The sequence below is a fragment of the Lynx canadensis genome, chromosome E2 (assembly GCF_007474595.2).
Source record: "Lynx canadensis isolate LIC74 chromosome E2, mLynCan4.pri.v2, whole genome shotgun sequence".
Taxonomy (NCBI): Eukaryota; Metazoa; Chordata; class Mammalia; order Carnivora; family Felidae; genus Lynx; species Lynx canadensis.
The window spans coordinates 27,714,727-27,728,243 of record NC_044317.1 but is presented as its reverse complement, the minus strand read 5'-3'; the positions used below and the strand labels follow the sequence as shown (position 1 = coordinate 27,728,243).

The 13,517-nt window shown below is 53.9% G+C and overlaps 1 protein-coding gene across 13 annotated transcripts in view; it reads left to right on the top strand.

Moving 5' to 3' along the window:
- NLRC5 (NLR family CARD domain containing 5) overlaps positions 1-12,866 on the top strand; it is an 88,909-nt gene extending 76,043 nt beyond the window's left edge. For 12 of the 13 annotated variants that reach the window (XM_030297114.1, XM_036064233.1, XM_030297118.1 and 9 more), the window contains 14 exons: positions 245-328; positions 655-738; positions 2,250-2,333; positions 2,973-3,056; positions 4,804-4,887; positions 6,821-6,904; positions 7,205-7,288; positions 7,424-7,501; positions 8,221-8,304; positions 8,390-8,461; positions 8,733-8,816; positions 10,491-10,574; positions 10,880-10,963; positions 11,791-12,866. In XM_030297114.1, coding sequence (XP_030152974.1) covers positions 245-328; positions 655-738; positions 2,250-2,333; positions 2,973-3,056; positions 4,804-4,887; positions 6,821-6,904; positions 7,205-7,288; positions 7,424-7,501; positions 8,221-8,304; positions 8,390-8,461; positions 8,733-8,816; positions 10,491-10,574; positions 10,880-10,963; positions 11,791-11,902 — 1,186 coding nt within the window. In that variant the 3' untranslated portion in view covers positions 11,903-12,866. Of the gene's footprint in view, positions 1-244; positions 329-654; positions 739-2,249; positions 2,334-2,972; positions 3,057-4,803; positions 4,888-6,334; positions 6,419-6,820; positions 6,905-7,204; positions 7,289-7,423; positions 7,502-8,220; positions 8,305-8,389; positions 8,462-8,732; positions 8,817-10,490; positions 10,575-10,879; positions 10,964-11,790 lie in introns of all 13 variants that reach the window. The other variant, XM_036064234.1, reaches the window with a different exon arrangement.
- Positions 12,867-13,517: the final 651 nt, after the last annotated feature.

Genomic DNA, 13,517 nt, shown 5'->3' with positions numbered 1-13,517 from the left:
AACTCGGCCCCAGCTCACCTTCTTGGCTGGGTCCCCTTGTGCGGTGAACAACCTGCACAGCCATACCAGCTGCCCCGTCTGGACCTCTCCTTCATAGCACTTCCCATAAATGAATAGAAAGTTGTGGGACTTCATTTCATTAGCATTTATTTATCCCTAAAAGGTAAGCTCCATGTAGGCAGGGACTGAGTCCCCGGTAGTAACCCAGGTGTTCAGAAACTGCTGCCTCCCTATCTACCTCCAGGTTGGCTCATTGTGACCTTGGGACCCACCACAATCTTCTTGTCTGGCAGCTGATGGAGACATGTGCCAGGCTGCGGCAGCTCAGGTCAGAACCCTGAAACACCTCCTAGGGTCCCGAGGTCTCTGGTCACCCCCGTACCCAGTCCAGGCCACATGGGAGAGGCTGGCCAGTCTGTGATGGGGAGGAGCAGAGCCTGGGGCAGCACTGCTTTCCGTGGCCTTCTTGCTTCCCCAAGCAGGAGAGAATCGTACTTGGCCAGTTGAGGAGAGCTCCAGGGTGACTTAGGTGCCCCCACTGGGAACTCTTGGGTGGCTCTTTTCCCCCTCTTGGCCTCCCCATCTCTGTGTGACGGATGTTCCCTGAGGAGCATCCCACCTGAAATCCTCCAGAATATGCTTGCACCTTTTCAGCTTGTCCCAGGTGAACCTCTGCGACACCAGCTCCCTGCTGCTGCAGAGCCTCCTGCCGTCCCTCTCTGAGCTGAAGACATTCCGGTATGCAGACAAGATGTTCACGCGCCCCCTTGCACCCCCTTGCTCTGCCCCCGCACTTCCCGCCCTCCCTAGCCCTGGGCTCAGAGGAACTAACTCTGCGCCCCCCACCCTGGGGGCTGGGACCACTCCGTGGCTCTGGAAAGTCAAGGTGTGTGGTCATCCACATGGCCGTATGGCAGAGAATGATTTCCTTTCCGATGCTTTTTCTTTTTCTTTTTCTTTTTCTTTCCTGTTTGAAATAATCGCAAACTAATAAAAGACCGAGAAGCGGTTCCATATACCATTTTCCCAAATTCACCCCTTGTCAATATTTTTTCACCTTTGCTCTTTTTCCTTTCCTCCCTCCTTCCTCATCCCTCCTCTCTGCTCTTCTTCTCTCTCCCTCTCTCTTTTTTCTGAGCTATTTGGAAGCAGTTGCATAAACCTGCCCATTCCCCCCTTACTATTTCAGGGAATCTCCTAAGAACAAGAACATGCTCTCCCATGACCCAGTAAAAGCGTAAAATGCAGAAAATGTAACATTGGCACATGCTTGTTATCAGAACTACCGTTTTTGTGTCCATTTTGCCAAATGTCCCCCTAATGTTGTTTGTTGCATTTTTTTCCTAGTCCTGGATTTCACCGAGGATCACACACTGCACTTAGTGGTTATTTGCCAACACTAGTTGACAATCTGGAAGGGTCCTTAGGCTTTCTTTGTCGCGCATGATATTGTCATGACATTTACATGCCAGTGATTTTGTAAAACGTCCTTCCGTTTGGCTTTGATGTTTCCTCATGTTTAGATTTATGTCCTGCGTGTGGAACAGAAATATCACAGAGGTGATGTTGCGTTTTTCCCTGGAGGCACATGTTGTCTCTTTGTCCCCTGACTGGTGACGGGTAACTGGGATCACCTGGTTAAGCTGGTGTCTGCCAGGTTTCTTCCCTTGCAAGGCGACTGTTTTCCCCTTTCTAATTAACCTGTATCTTGTCGGGCGACACTTTAAGACTGTGTAAACATCCTGTCCTTCCTCACATTTCCATCTGAAATCTACAGATTTCAACCTCCATTGATAATTCTTGCCTGGGTCAAATATCAGTATGATGGTTACAAAATGGAGCTTTTCTAACTTTTCCTTCTCTTTGAATCCAACTGATTGCATCAAGGAGAAGGAGAAGGAGTCCGTTTGGTGCCAGGGCATCTTTAACACCTCTCCAGTACTTGCTACTCGCTTTTGCTGTTGAACTAAAGAGGCAGAGCTCATGGTCAAAGATAGTAGCTAGCTAGACTTCGTGGCTTACATTGTGAAGTTGCTACCTGAATATGGTTTAGGGAAATGCTCAACTAGTCCACGCTCCTGCCTCCAAGCTATACCTCAGCTTAATGATTCCGTGGCAGGGAGGTTTATGAAGGGAAGGAGGGCCCCTTCCCCCCCGCCCCACCCCTCCTCCTTGCTCTCTGCTACCGGCATTCGGGGTTCTCAAGACCCACAGCCCCTACCTGACCTGCTGCCCTTTGACCCCCACAGGCTGACCTGCAGCTGTGTGAGGTCCGAGGGCCTGGCCCACCTGACATCCGGTCTGAGCCACTGTCTCCACCTGGAGGAGCTGGAGTGAGTCGGGGAGCTGGGAGTGGGGAGGTGGGGGGAAGGGGTGACCCAGCTGAGGGTGGTGAGGACAGTTGAGGCTCTGATAAGGCGGGTGGGGGACTCCACCTATCACTTTGCTCCCCGATGAAGCCCAGAGACCCTGGGTGTGGCTTGGGGGAGCTGAGCACTGTCTCCTTGGTCCCAACTTACCACTCACTCAGGGTGACCCTGGACAAATAAATAACTGTGCCTCTCTGGGTTTGGACTGTCTCATGTAAAATGGGGGTCATCCTCTTTCTCTGCCTGGGGTGGCTGTGGGTACCAGGGTACAGTGAGGGCTCCGGGGCGGAAGGGATCACTGCACGTGTGTGTGTGTGTGTGTGTGTGTGTGTGTGTGTGTGCGTGTGTGTCCCTCGTCCCCGGCTTCCCCTTTTGCAGCCCTCATCCAAGGCATCCTTTCTCAGCTGGGTCAGCTGTGATGGCCGCGTCTGGCCCTTAGAGCCAGCAGTGCCCTGGCGGGGCCTGGACAAAGACGGTGGTCTAGGATCTGCAGACCCAGAGCTGCCCTCCAGGGGGGGCACTGAGAGACGGAGGGGGCTGATGAGACAGCTCCAGGAGCCAGGGGGCTCGTCTAACACTCACCTCGTACCCGGTCCCTTCCAGCTTGTCCAACAATCAATTTGGCGAGGAGGGCACCAGAGTGCTGATGGGGGTCCTCGAGGGCAAGTGCTGGTTGAAGAGGCTGGAGTAAGTGGTGGTGAATGGTTAAGGGGGGAAGGTGGGGAGGAGTCGGGAGCACGGCCAGGAACCTCTCCATCTCCTGCGAACACAAACTGTGAAATCCCTGGATGGATGCAGGTGAGCCGAATGCCCTCCCTTTTACCTCCTCGCCTGGCTCTGAGTGCCATCAAAGTGCTTGGTCGCTGGAAACAGATACTCGCTCAAACTGACCCACGCCACAAAGGGGATGGATCCTCACTGCCCAGACACCTCTTCCGGTTTCAGATCTGTCATTTCCTAGGGTCTCCTCCCTGACAGGCAGCTCTCCTTGAGCTCTCCAGCTGATGTCTTCCACCTGTCCATCCGTGGCCAAGTGATTAGGGGCACGGACCCTGGTTAGGAGCCACCCCACCTGGGTTCAAGTCTCGGTAGGGTGACCCGCCTGTGCCGGTTTGCCCAGAACTGAAAGTCCCGCATCCTGGAGACCCCCTCAAATCCAGGCAAGCCAGAGACCAGAGAAACCCTTGCTGTGGAGATCAAAGACCCAAAAACCAGCCAGGCTGAAATTAAGAAATGCTATAACTGAGATGCAAAACTGACTGGATACAGTCACAATGAGGATTGAAGAAGCAGAGGAGAGAGTAGGTGATACAGGAGATAAAATTATGGGGGACAATGAAGCTGAAAAAAAGAGGGAGAGGAAATTCTTAGATCACAAAGAGAGACTTAGAGACCTTAGTGACTCCATAAAATGAAACAGTATCTGGATCATAGGAATCCCAGAAGAAGAAGAGTGGGGAGAAAGGGGCAGAAGTTTTATTTGAGCAAATTATAGCTGAGAACTTCCCTAATCTGGGGACGGAAACAGGCATTCAAGTCTGGGAGGCACAGAGAATGCCCCTTAAAATCAACAAAAACAGCTCAACACCACGACGTAGCATAGGGAAATTTGCAAAGTACAAAGATAAATCTAGGAAAACCAGGACACCTCCTGCTTCCACCTCTGACTGTGTGAGCTCGGGCAAATTACTTAACTTCTCTGTGCTTTTCTCTCCATCTTGACTTTGGAGATAACAGCTGTACCTACCTCCGTGGGTTGTTATAACGATTAAATGAGATAATACATATTAAGTCCTTAGAGCCTGGCACAGAGTTCACACTCTACAAGTATTGACGACTATTATTATTATTATTATTATTATTATTATTATTATTATTCCTCTCTCCTGCCCAGAGGGGGGGCCTTAAGGAGTGTGATCCCATGGGTAACAGGTAGTTGGGGTCCAGGAATGGGAGCCCTGTAGCCTTGGCTTCTGTTCCCAGGGCTTCTACTTTCTGTGTGTGGCCTTGAACAAGTTTTCTAATGCTCTGAGCCTCAGTGTGCCTCATCTGTAAAATGGGGGTGATAAGAGTTCCACCTCTCAGGACGGCCCTGAGCTCAGTGCTTAGCCTATAGTATGTGCTCAGTAATAGTATGCTAGTATACAGTTGTTGCTATGATTCCTGGTCAACAGTCTGGGTCCAGTGTGATTTGGAACATAGAACTGTTGCCTGGATGGCCTTAATCCACGCAGAGAAACGGCCTTTGGATTTCCCAGGCAGGTTCGTTTTGTACAACGTGTTTACTCGCTGTGGATGTAAGTGGCTATCTTGGGGGTCCCTGGGCATTGCTTAGCACCAAGGCCTCAAGCCCCCAGACCGGACAGGGCCTCAGTCTGCCCCTGGGACCCAACCCCAGCCATACCAAGCCCTCCTCTGGCCTCTTCTCTTCCAGCCTCAGCCATCTCCCACTGGGCGGCTCCATCCTGGCCGTGCTCACTCAAAGACTGAGACACATGACCCTCCTGCAGAGCCTCCGGTGAGTGACCAAGTGAGCCCGAGGGAATGAGTGGGAGGGCATGCTCCCCAGTTCCACGGGGACCACCCACCCAGGGAAGCACCAGGGGGACTTCCTGAGGACCCTCTGTGGCTCCTCTGCTGGGGACATCGCTGCCCTCCCAGGTCGGTGCCCACTCCTCTTGCCTTTGGATGCCACCGGCTTCCTCCTGGCTACGGAAGTGACCTGAAGGGGTCGGGCCCAAGTCCTGGAACGACCCTTAATGTGCACAAATTCACCCAGTGTGACAAGCCCCCAAGTAATACCAAGTCTGGGGGCCACAGACCACACGCGTTGAGTAATGAGGGTCTAGACTCAGATCTGGTGACTTTGAATTCTCGCCTTGGGCCCCTGGCCACCTTGATTAACAGATATAACACTTCCTTTTCATGTGATTTTTTTCAAAATATGAAATGTGGTGGCTAAGAACAAACCCCAGCAACAGCACAAAACACTGCTTTGTTTTCACCCAAGTCCCCACCCCCGACGCTAGCGGTATGGAGTGGGTGGTAAATGCACGGTCAGAGAGTTCTGGAAGCATATCAGATGAGACTAGGTCATTCCATCCAAAATTAATTTCTAGAAAGGCACTTCACTGAAGTTGATTTTGTGAAATGAAAGAAAACAAAACAATCTTCAAAGACTCAACACGGGGCCAAGACAGTTTGCCTCAGCTGTTTTGTTTCGTTTTGTTTCTCCCCCCTCATGGAGGCAGGGCAAGGTCAGGGTGCAGAAAAGACAATAAACTGGCTTTATAGAAAAGCCCAGCATTTGCATAGATTAGAGCACCTATGCCCTAGAGAAATGATTTGCCTGAATTGCAGAGCCCTCGTGAACTTGGCATTCAGCCGGCTGGAGATCCCTGGTACAGAGGCTGAGGCAAAGCTTGACCCAACCAGAGAATGTGGCCACTGCTTCCAGGATGGGGGGGCGGGGGCTCCAGGCTTTCATTTCCACTTCGTCTGGGAGTCACTAGGAGACTTTGGCCAGTCATGGCTCCTCCCTGGTCCTCTGTTTTCTCATCCGGACTTTGGGTACAGTCATGCCCACCTCGCCTGTCCCCTTCCCCAACCCCTGAGGTTTAGTGACGGGCACATGGGTTCCTGGTTATGTAAAAGCTTTGTGTTTGTTTGGGTTTTTTTTTAATGTTTTATTTATTTCTGAGAAACACAGAGCATGAGTAGGGGAGGGGCAGAGAGAGAGGGAGACAGAATCCAAAGCAGGCTCCAGGCTCTGAACTGTCAGTGCAGAGCCTGATGTGGGGCTCGAACTCACGAACCGTGAAATCATGACCTGAGCTGAAGTCAGCTGTTTAACCGACTGAGCCATCCAGGCGCCCCTGGATGTGTAAAAGCTTTGTAAACTGTAGAGTTCTTAGCGCAGCACCTGCAAAGGCCTCTGCTCCCCACTAAGGCCTCTGCTTCTCCAGTCTGAGCAGGAATGGTGTTTGTGATGTCGGCTGCCACCCGCTTTCCGAGGCTCTCAGAGCTGCCACCAGCTTGGAGGAGCTGGAATGAGTTGCCTGTCCCTCCCCCAACCCAAGACAACTTTGGCAGGGTCAGATGATAAAAGCAAGGGGCTCCCTGAGAGCACGCTTCTCTGCTTAGTCCCATGACCTTCACCCACTTCCCCACTGCATGACCCCAGGCCAAGACCACCAGGAGACCCCGAGATAGGATGCGAGTGTGGATTGCAGCAAGAGGGATTCAGGTCAGACATCAGGGAGAACATTCTAAACCGAAGACAGGAGTTTGAAGTCCTCACCCAACACAGAGTGAGGGGACTCTCTCGGTGTGAGCTGAGGCCTCTCTCCAGACTTCAGCCTCCTCTTCTGTTCTGGGGGTGGGGGGGCATGGACAAAATGACATGGGTGGCAGGCTGCTGGTTCCAGACCATCTCCTGTTCTCTCTCCAAGCTTGAGCCACAACCAGATTGGAGACACCGGTGCCCAGCTCTTAGCTGCCGTCCTACCGTGGCTGCCGGAGCTCAGGAAGATAGAGTGAGTGGCTGGTCCTGCTGACAGGGCCCCTCAGTGGCCACACCATGGCCGGGGTGGACACTGGCCCCCGCCTCGGGCTGACATTCCTCCCCCAGACCTCAGTGTGCAAGTGGTGGGGCTGGGTGGCCTCCTGGCCCTGCCAGCTTTGGGACCTTTAGTTGGCCCAGGCCCCGTTCCTCTCTGGTCCTTTCTGCCCCCATCAGGCTGGGAAGGTGTGTGGCAGGGATGCTGGCCCTTGGGGCCCTAAGCAGGTGGGGGACCATGGGGTGTCCAAGAGCCTAACGCCTGCCCCGCCCTCAGCCTCTCAGGAAATGGCATTGGCCCAGCTGGGGGAGTGCGGTTGGCAGAATCTCTCGCCCTTTGCAGGCACTTGGAGCAGCTGATGTGAGTATGAGTGCCAGTGGCCCTCTGTGTCCCCACCGCCCTCCTGGCCTTTGTGTCCCCCACGTGGGCACAGGGCAGTGCAGGGGTCTGGAGCAGACCAGCCCCCTGCTCAGACTCATCCCTCTCCTCTTGTAGGCTTGGCTGCAATGCCCTGGGGGATGCCACAGCCCTGGGGCTGGCCCAGGGACTGCCTCGACACCTGAGAATCCTGCAGTGAGTGTCCCTCTGCCTGGGGCTGGTGCAGGGCTAGCAGGGAGGGGTTCCCTGGGAGCAGTGGGGGACCAAGGCCCCCACTGGCCCAGCTGCCCTGCCTTAGGTCAGACTGTGGTACATGTACTGGGGCTGCTTGTCCCCACCCTGCCCGCTCCTCGCCTGGCTCTGGAGTCCGGGGCAGGGCTGTCAGGAGACCTAGCCTAGTCCCGGGTTGCCACCAGCCCCTTACTGGCCCTTGGCCTAGCCACTACCCCTCCTGAGTCTCGGTTTCCTCATCTGCAAAAGAAGTGTAATAGTCTCAGCTCTGAGCCAGTCTGTGAGGGTGGGTGAGGGCGCGTCGGCAAAGGGTGACTCAGGAGAAAAACCCCAGTTCGTGCCCACGGTCTCGTTGGAGCCTCACAGCAGCCCCACGGCCGCGGTTTCTAGTTCCATTTTCCAGGCAAGGGAACTAAAGCCAAGAGAGGCGTGGAGAGCTTACCTTACTTACACAAGAAAGAGCCAGGCCTTCAACTTGGGATCTCAGACCCCAAAGCCAGGGCCCTTAATACCCGCCCAGGTCCTGTGTGGATGGGGAGGTGGTCGGGGCGTGGCAGGCACCCAGAGACCATGTAAGGTCTGATGGTGCGGCCTGAAACAACGCTGAGTGTGGGGGATCTGGGAAGGTTCCCAATTCCCACACTGGTCCCCCACGCCCCACTCACCTCCTCCCCTTTCTCCAGCCTGCCATCTAGCCGTCTGGGCCCAGAGGGGGCGCTGAGCCTGAGCCAGGCCTTGGATGGATGCCCATATGTGGAAGAGGTCAGGTGAGTAGGGACCATGGAGCCTGGGCAGAGGGACAGGCCAGGGAGATCTGGGGACTCCTCTCACAGGTGTCTCCCTGCCCTACAGCTTGGCAGAGAACAGTCTGGCCAGAGGGATCCCACAATTCTGTCAGGGGCTCCCACTGCTCAGGCGGATAGAGTAAGTAGCCTCTCCTGACTACCTGGGGGGGGGGCTGGGACGGGGTGGGGGGAGCCCTTCTCTGGCACCTGGGAAGGCCTTTGAAGTGACAGGGGCCTCAGGTGTAGGGGAGTCTGGAGCAAAAAGGGGCACCTTCCTAAGACTCCCACCCTGCCCCGCACCCTGGCCACTCCTCTCCCTCCCGTTCTGATTGCAAGGTGGGCAGAGGCGGGCTGGCTGGAGGTGCCCCCGACTCAGACACCCTCCATCCCATCCCCTTCTCTGTCCCCAGCCTGGTTTCATGTGATATTGACGACCACACCGCCAAGCCCCTCGCTGCCAGCCTGCTTCTCTGCCCGGCCCTGGAAGAAATTCTGTGAGTACTTGCAAGAAGCCTAAGCTGGGAAAAGCAGGCACCGGGGGGCTTGGCCTGCCTGCCAGTCACTGTACAGCCTAGAGCCGGCCCCTCCCTCCCTGGCCGGTCCCCGTCTATAAACGGGGAAGGCCATTCTTGCTTAAGCCTCTTCTGGAGGAAGTTTCAACATGTGGGCTGTGAGTGATGTTGGGCAAATTCATTCAGCCTCTCTTGCCCATTTCCCCACCTCTGGAATGGTGGGGGTGGGGCTGGGTGGGGCAGGGAGGGAGGCCGGCTCCTCTCTAAAGGCTCTTTGCCCCTGACCTTCCCTTTGGGAGGCGGGCTGGATAGAACACCTCACCCGGTTTACAGGGCCTTCATTTACAAACCACCGGTTCGTGGTGAAGAATGGCCCAAACCAGCATATGCCCCTGACCTGCCCGCGGGCCACGTGCACCTTGGCAATCGGAGGCGCTCCGACCTTGGGGAGCACTACACTGCCAGGACTAGCCTGGGACCCTGACCACACAATGGGAGAAAATGCCGTCTCCTGAAATACAGGACACAAGTGATTCTAAGACGATTTTAGGTTTGCATCGTAAAGGTTTTAATCCTTCTCATTACATGACACCCAAGTGTCAGATCAGTGCTAAGGCATTCTCCCTCATTTATTTATTTTTTTGCTTAATGAGTCAAGAAATATTGTATGTGACCACGGAGCAGATACTTACTTCATACCAAAGATAAATCAGAGATTAGTCAGTTAGTCTCGTTGTCATGGTCTTGAAATATTACCGTGCCGGAGAGTAAATTTCCCAGTGTTGGAATTTTCCCTGCTTCAGTTTCTCTTCATGATTCTCCCTTTTTAACCAGCAGGGGGCAGGCCACCGGCTCATCACCCTCAAAAAGAACCTAGGTTCCAGCTGGAAGTTAATACTGTTGTCTGCACTGTGTTTATCCTTATAACTACCTTCCTCTTATTTTATTTATGTATTTTTTTAATGTTTATTTCTGATAGAGAAAGAGAGAGAATGAGCAGGGAGGGGCAGAGAGAGAGGGAGTCACAGAGTCTGAACAGGCTTCAGGCTCTGAGCTGCCAGCACAGAGACCGATGTGGGGCTCGAACTCGTGAACTGTGAGATCATGACCTGAGCCAAAGTTGGACACTTCACCGACTGAGCCACCCAGACGCCCCATAACTACCTCCTATTTAGGGTTGTGAACACAGGTTTTCCACTGATGGTGGTGATAACCATTCCCTAAGATTAATTTCTTGAAGTGAAAAAAGCAGGGTGGGGGTGAGGACTGCTTTAAGAAAAATATCACACAAAAGTAGAATACAGGAGGTGCATGGATAGAGCAAAAATTATGATAGAGGCACCTGCGTGGTGGAGGTTTGGACCCTGGCGTTATTGCTGCAGACCGTGTGCTCTGAGTTGTCTACACAGCCAGCTCCTGAGCTGTCTGGGGTCTTGAGGGATGACCAGTTGGAAAACGGGGTTCAGGAGCGGAAGGGACTACCTGTGCTCCGAAGTCTTTGGGGGAGGCCACACAAGCACTCCATCTTGGCCTTTCTGGCACCTGCGTGACAGCCCCCCCCATCGTGGGCCACCAGGCCTCCCCACCTGCCGCCTTGTCTCTACCCCTCGGCCTCCCTGTTCTCCTGCCACTGACCTTAGGTCCCCTACCCTGCAGGCTGTCCTGGAATGTGCTCGGGGACGAGGCGGCTGCCGAGCTGGCCCGGGTCCTGCCGCAGATGGGCCAGCTGAAGAGAATGGAGTATGAGGGGCACCTCCTGGGAAACCAGAACTAGGGGAGGGCGCGAAGGGGAACCTGCATCCTGGGGAAAGCTGAGAGGCCACTGGGTCAGGCCCCTGCCTGCAAGGAAGCCCTCACTGAGTTGCACACTCTGCTCCAAGCCCGTGCCGACTTTCACTCTCCCTGGGTCCCCGCCTTTGGCTTTCCCGCTGCACTGTTGTCTGTTGGGTTCCGTTGGGCCTGGGGTGGGGGGGATATAGGGAAGCCCATCCCCCACACTCATGCCAGTTCCTCTCTTTCCCTTCTCTCTGCTATCTGTTGGGAAGCCTGGAGAAGAATCGGATCACAGCTTGTGGAGCCTGGCTCTTGGCTGAAGGGTTGGCGCAAGGGTCTGGCATCCAAGTCATTCGGTAACAAGGGCTCACAGGGGCAGAGATGGTGGGTGGGAGGCCACACCAACCTCTACAATGTAAGGGGACTGACTCCCTGTGGGAGGGGGCAAGACCCGGGCTGGGGATTATCAGAGGGGACTTGCATCACTCCACCAGGAATTAGACAGCAAGCAGACCTCGATCAAATCCCAGCTCTGCCATTTGCCAGTTATGCAACTTTGTGTCAGGAATTCAACCTCTCTTCTCCTCAGTTTTCCCCATCTGTAAAATGGGGTCAACGATAGTATCTACCTCAGAAAGTTTCTAGGAGGACTAGACGATTATATGAAGCACTGAGCACAATGCCTAGCACGTAGTAAGCACTTAAAATTATATAATCAGAGCCACCACGTACAGTTTTAGAGGCTGTGCACTGCACAAGGGCATTGCCACCAAGGGACATCATTTATATAGTTGACATTTTGAATTTCTAGTAAATGGTAGTGAAGTGTCTTGTGCTATGGAAATCGATATCTTATGACAGTTTCAAATGATGGAAGTAGAGTGTCTTGAAGAAGATAGTTTTTCCCTCTTCGCCCAAATGTGTCATAAGAGCATGGCCCCGGTTGGGATCGCTAGCGCCCAGAGATGGAGACCAAGTGGGAGAAGTCGGGAGGTGGGTGTGGAGGACACCCTCTCCCGAGGGTGGCCGTGCTCGTCTAATACCTGCCTCTGCCAGGTAGCCCTGGGCATGGCTCTCCCCCTCGTGGGCTTGGGTGTCCCCATCTGTAGATCAAACGGGGGATGGAGACAAGAGAATGAGTGAGCAACTCCTAGACCTGAGTGCCTGCCTCTGTGCCCCGCAGCCTCTGGAACAACCCCATTCCCCCCGACACGGTGCAGCGTCTGCAGAGGCAGGAGCCCAGGCTGGACTTCGCTTTCTTTGACAAGCAGCCGAAAGCCCCTTGGGGTACTTGATGGCCCCCTCAAGGTCCTTCGAATACAGCCGAGTGAAGCCAGCTTCCACCCACCAGGACCGAGGGCTCGGGAAAAGAGCCGCAGCTGGGTCCCCCTGTATGCTGCCCTAGGAGGGCGGGGCCTATTTGTCTTGCTACAGTCTTCAAGAAGGGCCCAAAGCCTGGTGTGGCCAATAGACTACCCTGCATCACATGTGATATTCATGAGCAGTCGGGGACATGTCGCACAATGAGAGTGTCGTGATGTGATGGGTGACACAGGTCGCCCGTGGCAGAATTCTGTGTGGCGTTGCATAGAGCTTGCGGTGTGGCCTCGGGGTCAGTGTCATGGGTCCTAGCACCACACGTGGCAGGACATATGATTTGTGGCTCATAGATGGCATGTGCTAGCTGCTCATATCGTAGGATATGTACTGGCAGGATACCCTCAGGCTGGTACAAAATCTAATTTATTACTTTTTAAAGGCAAGTATGTATTTATATATTGCATTTCCAGAGCATCTAAGCTAGGGAATGTCCTCCACCCAGAACTGGGGATGGGGAGAGGTGTCCAAGCACTGATCAGCCCAGTGGCCTGAGAACCAAGCCAGGGACTCAGCCCTGAGGCTTTTGGATGAGTCCCCTCCTGCCTCAAGCCTCAGTTTTCCCATTTGTGAATGGGATGACTCCCTCCTCTTAAACACTGGCTTCCAAGGACTTTGGGCCCAGGGCTAGGTACAGTCCGTGGGAATGGACAGGCCTACTCTGACCTATGTAAGGGAAGAAGCCAGGTCTAAGGGTGTGGGGACAGGCACTACCAAGATAATCAGGCAAGGCCACTGGGTCCAGTCACTACCTCAGCAGGATCCGGGTGAGTTCCCAGGGGCTGCACGTGCTACGAAATATTCTTGTTGCTTCCAAGGACGGCCCTGCTACACTGTAAGCCAGATTTGACCAATAAATGTGGATCGTGTTAACAGCCTCTACCCTGAGTCTGATGTATCCTGGTAACTCACCAAGGTCAGAAGTGGTTCACCCCCTGCCCCAGGGACTGGAGAGCAGGACAGACGACAGAGAGATGAACTGAGAGGAGCACTGGCCTGGGAGTCAGGAGACATGGGCTTAACTCCAGACTCTGTCTCCATATGGTCACGGGCTCGTGGGCAAGTTGCCTTCTCTCTCCTGACTCAGCTGTACTGTGCGGGTATTATAGAAGCTCGAAGTGTTAGAAACATTCTTTGTTGGACCTGCATTATATTTAAACTCTTTTTGGAATCGTCAGTATTTAAAATTGGGAACTTTTACATGAAAATCTAGATTTTCAGCTTTTGTTAGGTGTTGGTCCCACATTCTCACTCAAGAGTAATCCGGGGAGTCATATGACCATGCCCTTTGGCTATGACACACACCTCCCAGTTTGCCACAGTCCCCACCACTCCCTGATGTTTCACCCCTCCCTTTTGCTGCTTGCCTGGCAGTCCTTGTGAGAGCCTAGAATCTCCTGGCCCAGAGGGGCCCACTGGTGGGTGGAACATTAAAAACATGGCTTTGGAAGTCAGATGGGCATGGAATGGACTGTGACTTGACTCCTTGCTGCTGGTATTTGAAGACAAGAACTATTTCTGGACAAGGGTTAG